The 13473-nt window shown below is 43.7% G+C and overlaps 1 protein-coding gene across 1 annotated transcript; it reads left to right on the forward strand.

The window, feature by feature from the left end:
* Positions 1-2075: 2075 nt before the first annotated feature.
* Positions 2076-11132, forward strand: LOC144088794 (myosin heavy chain, fast skeletal muscle-like). Its single transcript, XM_077619456.1, has 39 exons — positions 2076-2279; positions 2357-2500; positions 2575-2731; positions 2806-2833; positions 2919-3036; positions 3113-3205; positions 3297-3360; positions 3435-3533; positions 3645-3748; positions 3847-3985; positions 4087-4205; positions 4272-4421; positions 4489-4659; positions 4736-5042; positions 5121-5188; positions 5270-5357; positions 5454-5571; positions 5640-5763; positions 5846-5982; positions 6088-6343; positions 6436-6678; positions 6801-6977; positions 7058-7203; positions 7281-7371; positions 7458-7847; positions 7933-8059; positions 8186-8304; positions 8397-8593; positions 8679-8862; positions 8928-9093; positions 9182-9306; positions 9422-9730; positions 9795-9998; positions 10072-10197; positions 10285-10455; positions 10540-10644; positions 10720-10815; positions 10881-11012; positions 11115-11132. Exons 1-39 carry the CDS (start codon positions 2076-2078, stop codon positions 11130-11132), a joined length of 5814 nt encoding a protein of 1937 aa, XP_077475582.1.
* Positions 11133-13473: the final 2341 nt, after the last annotated feature.

Raw genomic sequence — 13473 nt, forward strand, 5'->3', positions numbered from 1 at the left:
TCGAGAAATGTGGTCCTCTAAATAACTCGATGCTTCTTTGAAAAGCATATTTCCCTTTTCCAAGAAGGAATCTTGCTTCAAATCACAGCGTAAACATTTTCAAAGGTCAGTGCCGATGAAATTCAATGAAGGCAAAAAAAAAGACAACTTTTCAGAAAGATTAAAAGTCCAAAACAATCACTAACGGATTCCAAAAGGATATCTAAGCATCACGAACAGATGTCAGCGTCTTAGAGTATCAAGCACAGCAAACGACTTAGGTTCATTTTCCTAGCGTGGAAATTATTTTGGGTCTTATCTGAGATGTGTTTACTTATCCATTTAGGGCAACGTGTAGCTGGCAAGTAAGCATGTATGGGTAAAACCGCATCTTTAATTTTATGACAGAAATGTGAGATGCGCCTCGTACAAGCAACCGAAGACAACCGAAGCACCGGGCGTGTTTCTTAATTTAACCACGATGCAAGACGGCACGGAACGTGACGTAAAAATGGGAGATGAGCCTCCAAAAGAGGAAGAAATTAACGTACATATTTTATAATAAAACTACATTGCTGATCTTCAGATACCATCAAGCCCAGCGTAATCGAATTAATAAAAGTATTGAGTATATATTTAAGCCTGGGGTAGAAAATAGTTTTTATGAACGATGCCAGCGTAGCCTTCGGGGAACGCGGGTGCAGCTTTCTTTTCACTTTAGAGATCTCAAACATGCAACTGAACACCGGTGGAATTTGGATGAGTCCCCAGCTATCCTGTCCTTCAAACTATCCCAGATTAATGAGGCCTGATGTTACTGACATGTTGTAATGTCCTTTTAAATCACAAACTACATTTATTGGATGCTTACACAAACAGTTTTCCGCTATCTATCGGAGTCACGACTGCACTTGGAGGCAACATTCATTTTAACACCAAAGCGAAAAACATTTGGACGTCATTGAACAAACTATCTTACATACGCTAGCCAATAAATCATTTTGAACTTCAGTGAAATAAAAAATACATCATACGTACAGTTACATAGTGTACACGGGCTATTTTGTTATTTCCCATGTTATGTTGACTACTACTTATTTATTAGGCTGACTACTTACTGATTGATGACCTTTTTATTATTGTTTATCCATTATTTATCTGTTTGTTGTGTTGACTACTTATTACTTATTCATTAATTATTTAGTATTTTTATTGATTATTTATTTGTGTGTTTGTTTGTTGTTGTTATTTGTGCACTTTGTGGTGAAGCACTTTAAATCTCATTATACTTGTATAATGACAATAAAAGCATTCAATTCAATCTGTATAAATCTTATTGAAAGCACTTACTAGCGTCTTATTTTAAACAATTTACAATCAATAGGATCACTTTTGGAATGAGCATTTTCATTGTGTTTGAACTTTTTCAATTTATTTAATTAATAATTTAATTGCCCTAGCCCCACCTTTGAACTTCTTTGACTGTTGGAATTTTGGTGTTACAGCACTATTAAAGCAGGTGGTGTAACTTCACACTAGATTTTTCAAATTCTTAGCACAAATGCCCTTGTCACCAAATCGGCAACAGGACGAAAAGGTGGCATGACCAAATTGAGAGAGACACTCATGCTGACCGGGCATTCCCCGCCATTCCCAGCCTCTATAAAAGAAGCGAGCCGGGCCTACGGCAGGAACTGATTGGCGGGCTTCCACCACAGGTGAGTGGGTGGACGTGGGAATTAGTTTCAGTTCTAATGCACTAATAAAAAATTAAACCTACCAATAATTGTTTTTCACTAAATTCAACTGTTGGTGTATCATCTACATTACAAATTACATCTGAACAAATGTAACTGATTTCAGTGAATATCTAAGAAATAAATAAGATGTTGATGATATTTTCCAATCAATTGTCAAACTCAAATATTACACTAAACGATAACTATGTTTTCCAGCATCGTGGGACTCCATTGGACAAGGTAACCTTTTTTTCCGGAACGAGACGAGGTAAAGCGGTAGACTAAAGTTTATTTTGGCAATGTTTGATAGAGGTTAAGTGTTGGAATAAATTTTGCAGTCACCATTAAAGTGCCAACATGAGCACCGATGCGGAGATGGAGCAGTATGGCGCTGCCGCCATTTACCTGAGGAAGCCAGAGAAGGAGAGGATCGAGGCTCAGACGGCTCCCTTCGATGCCAAAACGTCCTTCTTCGTGGTTGATCCGGACGAGATGTATCTTAAGGGTAAACTCACTAAAAGGGAAGGTGGAAAAGCCACGGTTGAAATTGATGGTGGAAAGGTAAGTCACAGCACAAAGAATATTAACAAAAACAAGAGCAGTTCAGTAATCATTGTTCTCCGTACTGAATTGTGAAGACTGTCACCGTCAAAGAGGACGATATCCACCCCAGAAACCCTCCCAAGTTTGACAAAATTGAGGACATGGCTATGATGACCCACCTCAACGAGCCTTGCGTGTTGTATAACCTCAAAGAGCGTTATGCGTCTTGGATGATCTACGTGAGTTTCCCGTTCACGGGGGTATTTCACGCTTTTTTTCCACAACTTTTCACGTCTCGCTTATGTTTTTTCAGACCTACTCTGGGTTGTTCTGCGTTGTCGTGAATCCCTACAAGTGGCTTCCGGTGTACGACAGAACATGCGTCGGGGCTTACAGAGGCAAGAAGAGGATTGAGGCGCCTCCCCACATCTTCTCCATCTCTGACAATGCCTATCAGTTCATGCTCACGGGTAAGAAGCTTTACAATCAGGGGACAATAGCAAAGGAATGCTAACGGTTGTGTCAACGATGCTTCCCCGTACAGATCGTGAGAACCAGTCTGTTCTCATTACGTGAGTATGATACGAATGAGGTCAAATGAAATTTCTATGTAGGAGGAACACGGTCTTGAACTTTATTTTGTCCGATCTAACGCAGTGGAGAATCCGGTGCAGGAAAGACCGTTAACACCAAGCGTGTCATCCAATACTTTGCAACAATTGCATCTATTAGTTCAAAGAAGAATGAACAACAACAAACAGCAGGGAAAATTCAGGTAAAATGAGATGGTCTGTATGTCTTAACTGGATTTTCCCCCCCAAAAATGACTGATTTAAAGTTATTTTTTGCAGGGCTCCCTTGAGGACCAAATCGTGGCAGCCAACCCTCTGCTGGAGGCTTACGGTAATGCTAAGACTGTGAGGAATGACAACTCCTCTCGTTTTGTAAGTAAATCAAATATGATCAAGATATTGACAGTGTCAACAATATTATATATTAGTTGAGTCAAATATATACTGTTTACTCAACTTTTAGGGTAAATTCATTAGGATCCACTTTGCCACCAGTGGAAAGCTGGCCTCAGCTGATATTGAAACTTGTGAGTTAGTTGAGTTTTCACTTCACCACATAAATTGCGCAAAATACTTTATGAATTTCTGTCTGACCTTTAAGATCTGCTGGAGAAGTCCCGTGTCACCTTCCAGTTGTCCGCTGAGAGGAGTTACCATATCTTCTATCAGCTGATGACTGGACACAAGCCTGAGCTGCTGGGTATGTCGTATTGGTGATCCGAGAAAAACTTTAGTAGATTGAATAGTCCTGTGGATTAACAACAGAGGGGTATATTTATTCAAAACTGATGTTCCCTTCATTGTATTCAAGAGGGTCTCCTGATCACCACCAACCCATACGACTACCCGATGATCAGCCAGGGTGAGATCACTGTCAAGAGCATCGACGACGTGGAGGAGTTCATTGCAACAGACGTAAGGATTTCACTTTAATGTTCTGAAGTGAGTTCATTCATCAAAAATTGAATGAAGATTCAAATCTGATACCTGGGATTGGTCAATGCACATTGCAGACGGCTATCGATATCCTGGGATTCACTGCGGAACAGAAGCTTGGTATCTACAAGCTGACTGGTGCTGTGATGCATCACGGGAACATGAAGTTCAAGCAGAAGCAGCGCGAGGAGCAGGCGGAGCCTGACAGCGTTGAGGGTATGTCTCGGGTATTACAAGAAACCGCCACGTCAAGCAGTTGAGGCTTAAATGTCGTCCTATACTTGCTGAGCTCACTGTTAAATCCCATTTTCTTTTAGTGGCTGACAAGATTGCCTATCTAATGGGCCTGAACTCAGCTGATATGTTGAAAGCTCTGTGCTATCCCAGAGTCAAAGTTGGAAACGAGATGGTGACCAAAGGTCAGACTGTGCCACAGGTAAGTTGAGAAAAATCAAGACTCGGGAGGTCCATCCAAATACTTCCTCAGACATCTCTCTTGTAGGTCAACAATGCCGTCTCGGCTTTGTGCAAGTCCGTCTACGAGAAAATGTTCTTGTGGATGGTCATCCGCATCAACGAGATGTTGGACACAAGGCAGCCGAGGCAGTTCTTCATCGGCGTGTTGGACATTGCCGGATTCGAGATCTTCGATGTAAGTAACGGGACACTCGAATCCATGAACACAGCGGTGTAATAATTTTATTATCTGTTTTGCGTAGTTCAACAGCTTGGAGCAACTGTGCATCAACTTCACCAATGAGAAACTACAACAGTTCTTCAACCAACACATGTTTGTCCTGGAGCAAGAAGAATACAAGAAAGAGGGCATTGAGTGGGAATTCATTGACTTCGGTATGGACTTGGCTGCCTGCATCGAGCTCATTGAGAAGGTGAGATGAATCTTTCAGGCGGTGGACAGTTGAAGTAACCATCTTTCTAAAAAATAATTCCCTTACTCTGATTCAGCCAATGGGCATCTTCTCCATCCTTGAAGAGGAGTGCATGTTCCCCAAGGCTTCGGACACTACCTTCAAGAACAAGCTGCACGATCAGCATCTTGGCAAGACCAAGGCCTTTGAGAAGCCGAAGCCCGGAAAGGGCAAGGCTGAAGCCCACTTCTCACTGGTTCACTACGCCGGTACCGTGGACTACAACATCTCCGGATGGTTGGACAAGAACAAGGACCCACTGAACGACTCCGTGGTCCAGCTCTACCAGAAGTCTTCCAACAAGCTTCTGGCTATGTTGTATGCTGCCCATGGCGCTGCTGAAGGTATAATGGTCATGGCTGCTGTGGAAAACCCATCAGTTGATGATCACGATTGAGTAATAATGTGTTTTGGAAAAACAGAATCTGGCGCCAAGAAGGGAGGAAAGAAGAAGGGTGGTTCTTTCCAGACTGTCTCTGCTCTTTTCAGGGTAATGTTTGTGTGCGGGGGAGTTAATGGTTCCATGACTTGAAGTTGGCGTTCTGAAAACCTGTCATAATACACCCAACAGGAGAACTTGGGCAAGCTGATGACTAACTTGAGAAGCACTCATCCTCACTTTGTGCGTTGTCTGATTCCCAATGAATCCAAGACCCCAGGTCTGATTTTTCACTGAGGAACAATTTATATTCTTCACTGGAAACATTCAAAAGACAAAGAAAAATGAATCAAATCTTCTACTCACTCACTCTCAGGTCTTATGGAGAACTTCTTGGTCATCCACCAGCTGAGATGTAACGGTGTGCTTGAGGGCATCAGAATCTGCAGGAAAGGTTTCCCCAGCAGAATCCTCTATGGTGACTTCAAGCAGAGGTAGCTTTAAATCCGTTCGAGAGTATTTAGTAAGACGAAAGACCTGTATCCCTTACCGTCTTCTACAGATACAAAGTATTGAACGCCAGTGTCATCCCTGAGGGTCAGTTCATCGACAACAAGAAGGCTGCAGAGAAACTGCTGGGATCGATTGACGTGGATCACACTCAGTATAGATTTGGACACACAAAGGTGCAATTTCAAGAGGGATGCCGCAAATCTTTTCATCACTACATGCTTGCTAACGACGTGCTTCCTTCAACTGCTAATCTAGGTGTTCTTCAAAGCTGGTCTTCTGGGTACACTTGAAGAGATGAGAGATGAGAAACTGACCCAGCTGGTGACCATGACTCAGGCTCTCTGCAGAGGATATGTTATGAGGAAAGAGTTTGTGAAGATGATGCAAAGGAGGTATAGATGACCTTTGTCGAATCTAGTCGTGAGGAATACAAATATTAATGATCATTCAAAGAAAATAGAAAAACAGAACCCCCCACTGTGTTTTCTACTTCCCAGGGAAGCTATCTACAGCATCCAGTACAACGTCCGTTCCTTCATGAACGTGAAGAACTGGCCGTGGCTGAAGCTCCACTTCAAGATCAAGCCTCTTTTGAAGAGCGCTGAGACCGAGAAAGAGTTGCAGGAAATGAAGGAGAATTATGATAAGATGCAAACAGATCTGTCAACTGCTCTGGCCAAAAAGAAGGAGTTGGAGGAGAAAATGGTTTCCCTGCTGCAGGAGAAGAATGACCTGCAACTGCAAGTAGCAGCGGTAAACAAAGAGACTTGTAGTCCTAAACTCTGCAGTTTCCTATCTTTATTTTTCATGAATAATATTTGGATAAATGATTGGTTTACATGTAGGAAGGTGATAACCTCTCAGATGCCGAGGAGCGGTGCGAGGGTCTCATCAAGAGCAAGATCCAGCTGGAGGCCAAACTCAAAGAGGCGACCGAGAGACTGGAAGATGAAGAAGAAATCAATGCCGAGCTGACGGCCAAGAAGAGGAAGCTGGAGGACGAATGCTCTGAGCTGAAAAAAGATATTGACGACTTGGAACTTACCTTGGCAAAAGTGGAGAAGGAGAAACATGCGACTGAAAACAAGGTTAACTTTACTCCGATTTTCATGGGATGATTAAGCATTGATTTAGGAAATGTATTCACACACCGCTAATTATTTTTACAAAACGAATCATGTATTAACCCAACACAATTGCAATAATTTAGGTGAAAAACCTGACGGAGGAAATGACATCTCAAGACGAGTCTATTGCCAAGTTGACAAAGGAGAAGAAAGCCCTCCAAGAGGCCCACCAGCAAACGTTGGATGATCTTCAGGCTGAGGAAGACAAAGTCAACACTCTGACCAAGGCCAAAACTAAGCTGGAACAGCAAGTGGATGACGTAAGAATGCCAGTTTGACTTAAAGATTTATAATTGGAAATATATCATTTCCACATTGATTTCAAAACCTCTTTTAACAGCTTGAGGGTTCACTGGAGCAAGAGAAGAAGCTCCGCATGGACCTTGAGAGAGCCAAGAGGAAGCTTGAGGGTGACCTGAAACTGGCCCAAGAATCCATCATGGATCTGGAGAATGACAAACAACAATCTGATGAGAAACTCAAGAAGTAAGGAGCAGAAAAAAGGAAATGCCTGCTTGCTAGACAAATATAGCTTAGCATTTATTTTTCCTTTCTTCTCAAAGGAAGGACTTTGAGACAAGCCAGCTCCTCAGCAAGATTGAGGACGAGCAGTCCCTTGGTGCTCAGCTCCAGAAGAAGATCAAGGAACTCCAGGTAACTTCTTCAACCGCGCCCGGTAAACCTGATAGACCAGGATCTCATTGGCAGTAATTTTGTCCTTACACTATGGTCCAACCTAGGCCCGCATTGAGGAGCTGGAAGAGGAGATCGAGGCCGAGAGGGCCGCCCGTGCCAAGGTGGAGAAGCAAAGGGCCGACCTTTCCAGGGAGCTGGAGGAGATCAGCGAGAGGCTGGAGGAAGCCGGCGGAGCCACGGCCTCTCAGATCGAGATGAACAAGAAGCGCGAGGCCGAGTTCCAGAAGCTGCGTCGCGATCTGGAGGAGTCCACCCTGCAGCACGAGTCCACGGCGGCCGCTCTGCGCAAGAAGCAGGCCGACAGCGTGGCCGAGCTGGGCGAGCAGATCGACAACCTCCAGCGCGTCAAGCAGAAGCTGGAGAAGGAGAAGAGCGAGTACAAGATGGAGATCGACGACCTCGCCAGCAACATGGAGACTGTCGCCAAAGCCAAGGTAAGAATTATTCATGAGCGTGAAAACAACTTTCAACCGGAATTATCACATGCTAATTATTAAGAATGCAATTTTTGGCGACTAGGGCAACTTGGAAAAAATGTGCAGGAGTCTGGAAGACTCACATGCCGAGCTCAAGACCAAATACGATGAGAACTTCCGCCAGTTCAATGACATGAACGCACAAAGGGCAAGGCTCCAAACTGAAAATGGTAATTCTTATTGTTATATTACATCTTCATTTTTGAGTCGGACCTTGAATCCATGTTTCAACAGATCATATTTTGCCATTTAGTGGCGCCTGATTATAATCAATTCCATTTTGATTTGCCTCTTAGGTGAGTTTTCACGCCAGCTCGAGGAGAAAGAAGCTTTGGTTTCCCAGCTGACCAGGGGCAAGCAGGCCTATACTCAGCAGACGGAGGAGCTCAAGAGACATGTTGAGGAGGAAGTCAAGGTATAGAAAAACGTCTCCTCAAACCATTCCCTGCGGTCCTTGGCATTGACTTGAAAAACCCTGAATTCTCGATTCCTTCCTCTGCTTACCAGGCCAAGAACGCCCTGGCCCACGCCGTTCAGTCTGCCCGCCACGACTGCGACCTGCTCAGGGAGCAGTATGAGGAGGAGCAAGAGGCTAAAGCCGAGCTGCAGCGAGGAATGTCCAAAGCCAACAGCGAGGTGGCACAGTGGAGGTCCAAATATGAGACTGACGCTATCCAGCGCACTGAGGAACTTGAAGAGGCCAAGTAAACAATTCAAAGACATCCATAAATAAGTGTTAAAGAAGTTCAGATGATGTAGTTTTACAAAACAATTGATTGCCTATTCCAGAAAGAAGCTTGCCCAGCGTCTCCAGGATGCCGAGGAGTCCATTGAAGCCGTGAACTCCAAATGCGCCTCTTTGGAGAAGACCAAGCAGAGGCTGCAGGGAGAGGTGGAGGACCTCATGATTGACGTAGAGAGAGCTAACGCTTTGGCTGCCAACCTTGACAAGAAGCAGAGGAACTTTGACAAGGTAACCATTCAAATCCAATTGGTCGGAATGAAATACAGTGCTTCAAAACATCTCAATATTTACAGATTCTTGCAGATTGGAAGCAGAAGTTTGAGGAGGGTCAGGCAGAGCTTGACGGATCCCAGAAGGAGGCTCGTTCTCTCAGCACCGAAATGTTCAAGATCAAGAACTCTTACGAGGAGGCTCTGGATCAGCTGGAAACCCTGAAGAGGGAGAACAAGAACCTGCAGGGTGAGTCAATCTGCAGTCTAAACTTTCTCATTCTCAAGTCCTAATGATGAGACTTGAGATTCGATATCACACGTCTTTTCTTTTTCAGAGGAGATCTCTGATTTAACTGAACAAATTGGTGAGAGTGGAAAGTGCATCCATGAGCTGGAAAAAGCTAAGAAGTCTGTGGAGACTGAGAAGTCTGAAATTCAGACAGCACTGGAAGAGGCAGAGGTACATCCAACCTTATAATCTTGAAAATGTATTGATCGGATGACAAAACTGTATCTTGAATCGGAATACAAGCAACTTAGTTGACGTCCGCTACATCTTTAACTTTCCCCCGTAGGGCACACTGGAGCACGAGGAAGCCAAGATCATCCGCATCCAGCTCGAGCTCAACCAGCTCAAGGGCGAGGTTGACAGAAAGCTGACCGAGAAGGATGAGGAGATGGAGCAGATCAAGAGGAACAGCCAGAGAATTATCGACTCCATGCAGAGCACCCTCGATGCCGAGGTCAGGAGCAGAAATGACGCCCTGAGGGTCAAGAAGAAGATGGAGGGAGACCTGAACGAGATGGAGATTCACCTTAGCCATGCTAACAAGCAGGCTGCGGAAGCTCAGAAACAGTTGAGGAACGTCCAAGGAACCCTCAAGGTGAGATTATGATCATTACTCCTATTGTTGAGGTGCAAATAAATGAATGTTTGCTCTTTGGTAGGATGCTCAACTGCACCTTGACGATGCTGTCAGAGGACAAGAAGACATGAAGGAGCAGGTGGTCATAGTGGAGCGCAGGAATGGCCTGATGCTGGCTGAAATGGAGGAGTTGAGAGCCGCTCTGGAGCAGACCGAGAGAGGCCGCAAAGTGGCCGAGGAGGAGCTGGTCGACGCTAGCGAGCGTGTCGGACTGCTGCACTCTCAGGTTCGTCTTCGCCCATTCAGACCACGTTATTTCTTAAGCCAGGTCTAATCACCAACTGTTTTTCTCCAAACAGAACACCAGCCTGATCAACACCAAGAAGAAGCTGGAGTCTGACTTCGTCCAGGTTCAAGGTGAAGTTGAAGATTGTGTTCAGGAAGCACGTAACGCTGAGGAGAAAGCCAAAAAGGCAATCACCGATGTGAGTCGTGACAAACACTACTTCCTGTTAGCGCAGACAGACCAGTCAAGATTCTGAAATCTTGACTACAATACTCTTACAATTCAGGCTGCCATGATGGCCGAAGAACTGAAAAAGGAGCAGGACACCAGTGCTCACCTGGAGAGGATGAAGAAGAACCTGGAGGTCACCGTCAAGGATCTGCAGCACCGTCTGGATGAAGCTGAAAGCCTGGCCATGAAAGGTGGCAAGAAGCAGCTCCAGAAACTGGAATCCAGGGCACGTATTGTCACGTTTATAAACAGAAGTCACTTCTACGCATTTACGTGTACACGATCCCGATGAATGTATCTTCGCTTTCAGGCGCGTGAGCTTGAATCCGAAGTCGATGCCGAGCAGAGACGTGGCGCCGATGCTATTAAAGGCATTCGCAAATATGAGAGGAGGGTGAAGGAGCTGACCTACCAGGTAACCTCCATTAAATTCGTCCTCCTGGAATATTTACAAGTCACACATTTTAAATTTGCCATCGTGTCTACAAAGACTGAAGAGGACAAGAAAAACGCCACCAGACTTCAGGACCTGGTGGACAAACTGCAGCTCAAAGTCAAGGCCTACAAGAGGCTGTCCGAGGAAGCCGTGAGTACAAAATATATGTCACTTTTGTCTTGAAAGTCACATCACGACTTCTACGTCTTCCGCAGGAGGAGCTGGCTAACACTCACATGTCCAGGTTCAGGAAGGTCCAGCATGAGCTGGAAGAGGCTCAGGAGCGTGCCGACATTGCCGAGTCTCAGGTCAACAAGCTGAGGGCTAAGGGCCGCGACGTTGGAAAGGTAACTATGACAAAACGCGACTCTAGTAGCGTTCGCTACACTGTGGTACGCTGGATTTACGACAGAAAACTTGGATATATTTTTCCTTGTGTCCTCTCCTAGGCCGACAGCGCTGAATAAAAGGTCTCCCATTGGACGACGTTCCACCGAATTCATCCGATGTGAAGTTCCTGTTTGAATGTAAAGAATAAATCTGTTCTATTCAGTCAAGTGGTTTGCGCATTTCAAGTGCTTTCCATGGCAAGAAAATACATCAAAGTCAGATGAAGTCATCAAGACGATTAAACACAAAAAAATATCAGAATTAAGAGTCATATAACTTGGAATTTGAAGTATAAGGGCAATTCTAAATACACTGTGGGCGACATTAGGGTTTTTAGCCCTGATTTAAAGGAGCTCACGGTTTTGAGTACACTGTGCAAGTTTAAGTCTGTTTCAATAATTACGCCAAGATTTAGCTGGAAATCATTCTGGCATATAGATTTAACGATTTGCTGTTTTCATTTACTTAGTGAGACGAAGGCACTAAGGACAAAACAAACCAATATGGTAAAGGATTAAACCGTGAAACATGATTATTACAAGTGCTAATAAACTGTTAAGTCTCTGCACTTGTGTCGTGATGACTGATTTCCAGTCATTCAATCTGTAGCCAATCTTCAACTGGGAAAAGCTACTCCGTGACACTAAATCAGCGGAACACATTTTGTGGCACCTTGTTAGTCTCCAATTTCACTTTTGGATCCAAGGGAACACATAAATTAACTTCCCCGTTGAGTGAAACAACACATGCTAAATTCAGGACACATTTGAGTCATCTGAAACGAGACACTCGGAACAAATGGATACTTAGCCAAGATATAGCCAATGGGTTTCACATTATGTAAGGGGAAACCAGTCCAGGCTGCTTAAAATAAAGTTTTAGAAAGCACTCTGGTTTAAAAGTATATGGACTCCAAAACTAATGACACATGCCACTGATAAGATTTGTTTTTTTATTTTTCCTACTAAAGCAAAGCTCATTTATGTCATAGCTTGTGAAACTATATGTAGATAACATACTGAATTTTTTGGAGTATAACGGGCAACCGTGTATAACGCGCACCCATAATTTGTGATTTTGGTATAATTTTTTTGTGTTTTTTAGTCACACTAAGGATTGCACCGGTACTGGTAACTTGCAAGTGCGGAAAACATGTCAACATGACAAAACATTTACTACTATTCACAACATATGGAATGGAAACCTGGTCAAACAAACTGAACACAATTCTCAAATGGAATTTACAAGTTTAAATCCTTAAAGTCTAATTGCTCCTCATAATATTTACAATTTTTCAAAGTCTGATTCATTATCATAAAACTTGGTACAAAATGTTGCGCGTTACATTCGAATAAATACGGTACAGTATGTCACCCAGACTAAAATGAGTTTTCCTTGTGAGTCACAAATTGTGAGGTATAAATTGTTTCATATTTAAAATTGGATTCATCCAGAATTCAACCCAGATTATTTCAGGCTACAAAACAGCAAATAACAGTGGTCTTTGCACCACCTTGTGGAATAATTCAAGACATGGTGTTACTTACCTTGGGATAGGGGGGTGCGTGCGACAAGGGTTAGTCCAGAAACATTCCAGAAATGTTAAGTACTCCCATCTCTGGTGCCACTCGTTTGACCCATGAGCTCTAAACGGGCAAGAGATGACAGCATAAATTAACAAGAATCAACAGGGACATCTATTGGCAATCCAAGCAAGCTCATCTTTTCCGACTTGATGACATACAAAACAATCCCTCAAATCATTTCTTGCTTAATGAACTGAGAGGGGCACAAGTGCATAACATAAAAAGTACAATGTACCCATAAAAAACATGAATACGATCCATTAACGAGGAAATGATGACAATGGCTAGTTCAGGAAAATCTGTAATTTTTAAGAAATATTCATAGTCCATTACGACTGACACTATAAATAAGTGAAGGAACCGAAAAGGTTGGAGTTAAATGACGTGACACCTGTGTAATCTGGGGCGCCACATTGTGGAATTTTGTCACCGCTCTGAACAATCGTCCGTGTGTTGGCGCCTCGTCAAGGTGACCCAGGAAGAAGTTGTCACGCGCTCCATTAACGAAGCCACATCTAGCACATATTTACGACAGTGCCAATAAACCTTTGCTTTTTCCGAAATAGCCCTTGGTGGAAAACAGGTACCGCTCGCAAGGTGCCCGATGAAAAGAACTAAAGGTGAACTTTGACTCAACTGTGCTTCAAGGTCACCTTGGCGTTGGCATCAAACCGTGCCAGGTGAAGACACTGAAGCTACAGCTGAAAAATATTGCAGAATGTCAACGTGGGGGCAAAGAAATGGGCAAAGATGCAATCCTTCTTACTCAAAGTAATTTGTCGAAAATTCCATTAATTGAATCCTGGTATTTACGACATCTTGTTTATTGGCA

The sequence above is a fragment of the Stigmatopora argus genome, chromosome 14 (genome assembly GCF_051989625.1).
Source record: "Stigmatopora argus isolate UIUO_Sarg chromosome 14, RoL_Sarg_1.0, whole genome shotgun sequence".
NCBI classification, from domain to species: Eukaryota; Metazoa; Chordata; class Actinopteri; order Syngnathiformes; family Syngnathidae; genus Stigmatopora; species Stigmatopora argus.

Excerpts from the sequence above, each read along its gene's own strand:
- LOC144088794 (XM_077619456.1), top strand. The coding sequence starts at position 2,076 with ATGAGCACCGATGCGGAGATGGAGCAGTATGGCGCTGCCGCCATTTAC. Across the intron at positions 5,043-5,120 it reads TGCCCATGGCGCTGCTGAAG|AATCTGGCGCCAAGAAGGGA; the intron begins GTATAATGGTCA and ends TTGGAAAAACAG. Across the intron at positions 9,731-9,794 it reads ACGTCCAAGGAACCCTCAAG|GATGCTCAACTGCACCTTGA; the intron begins GTGAGATTATGA and ends GCTCTTTGGTAG.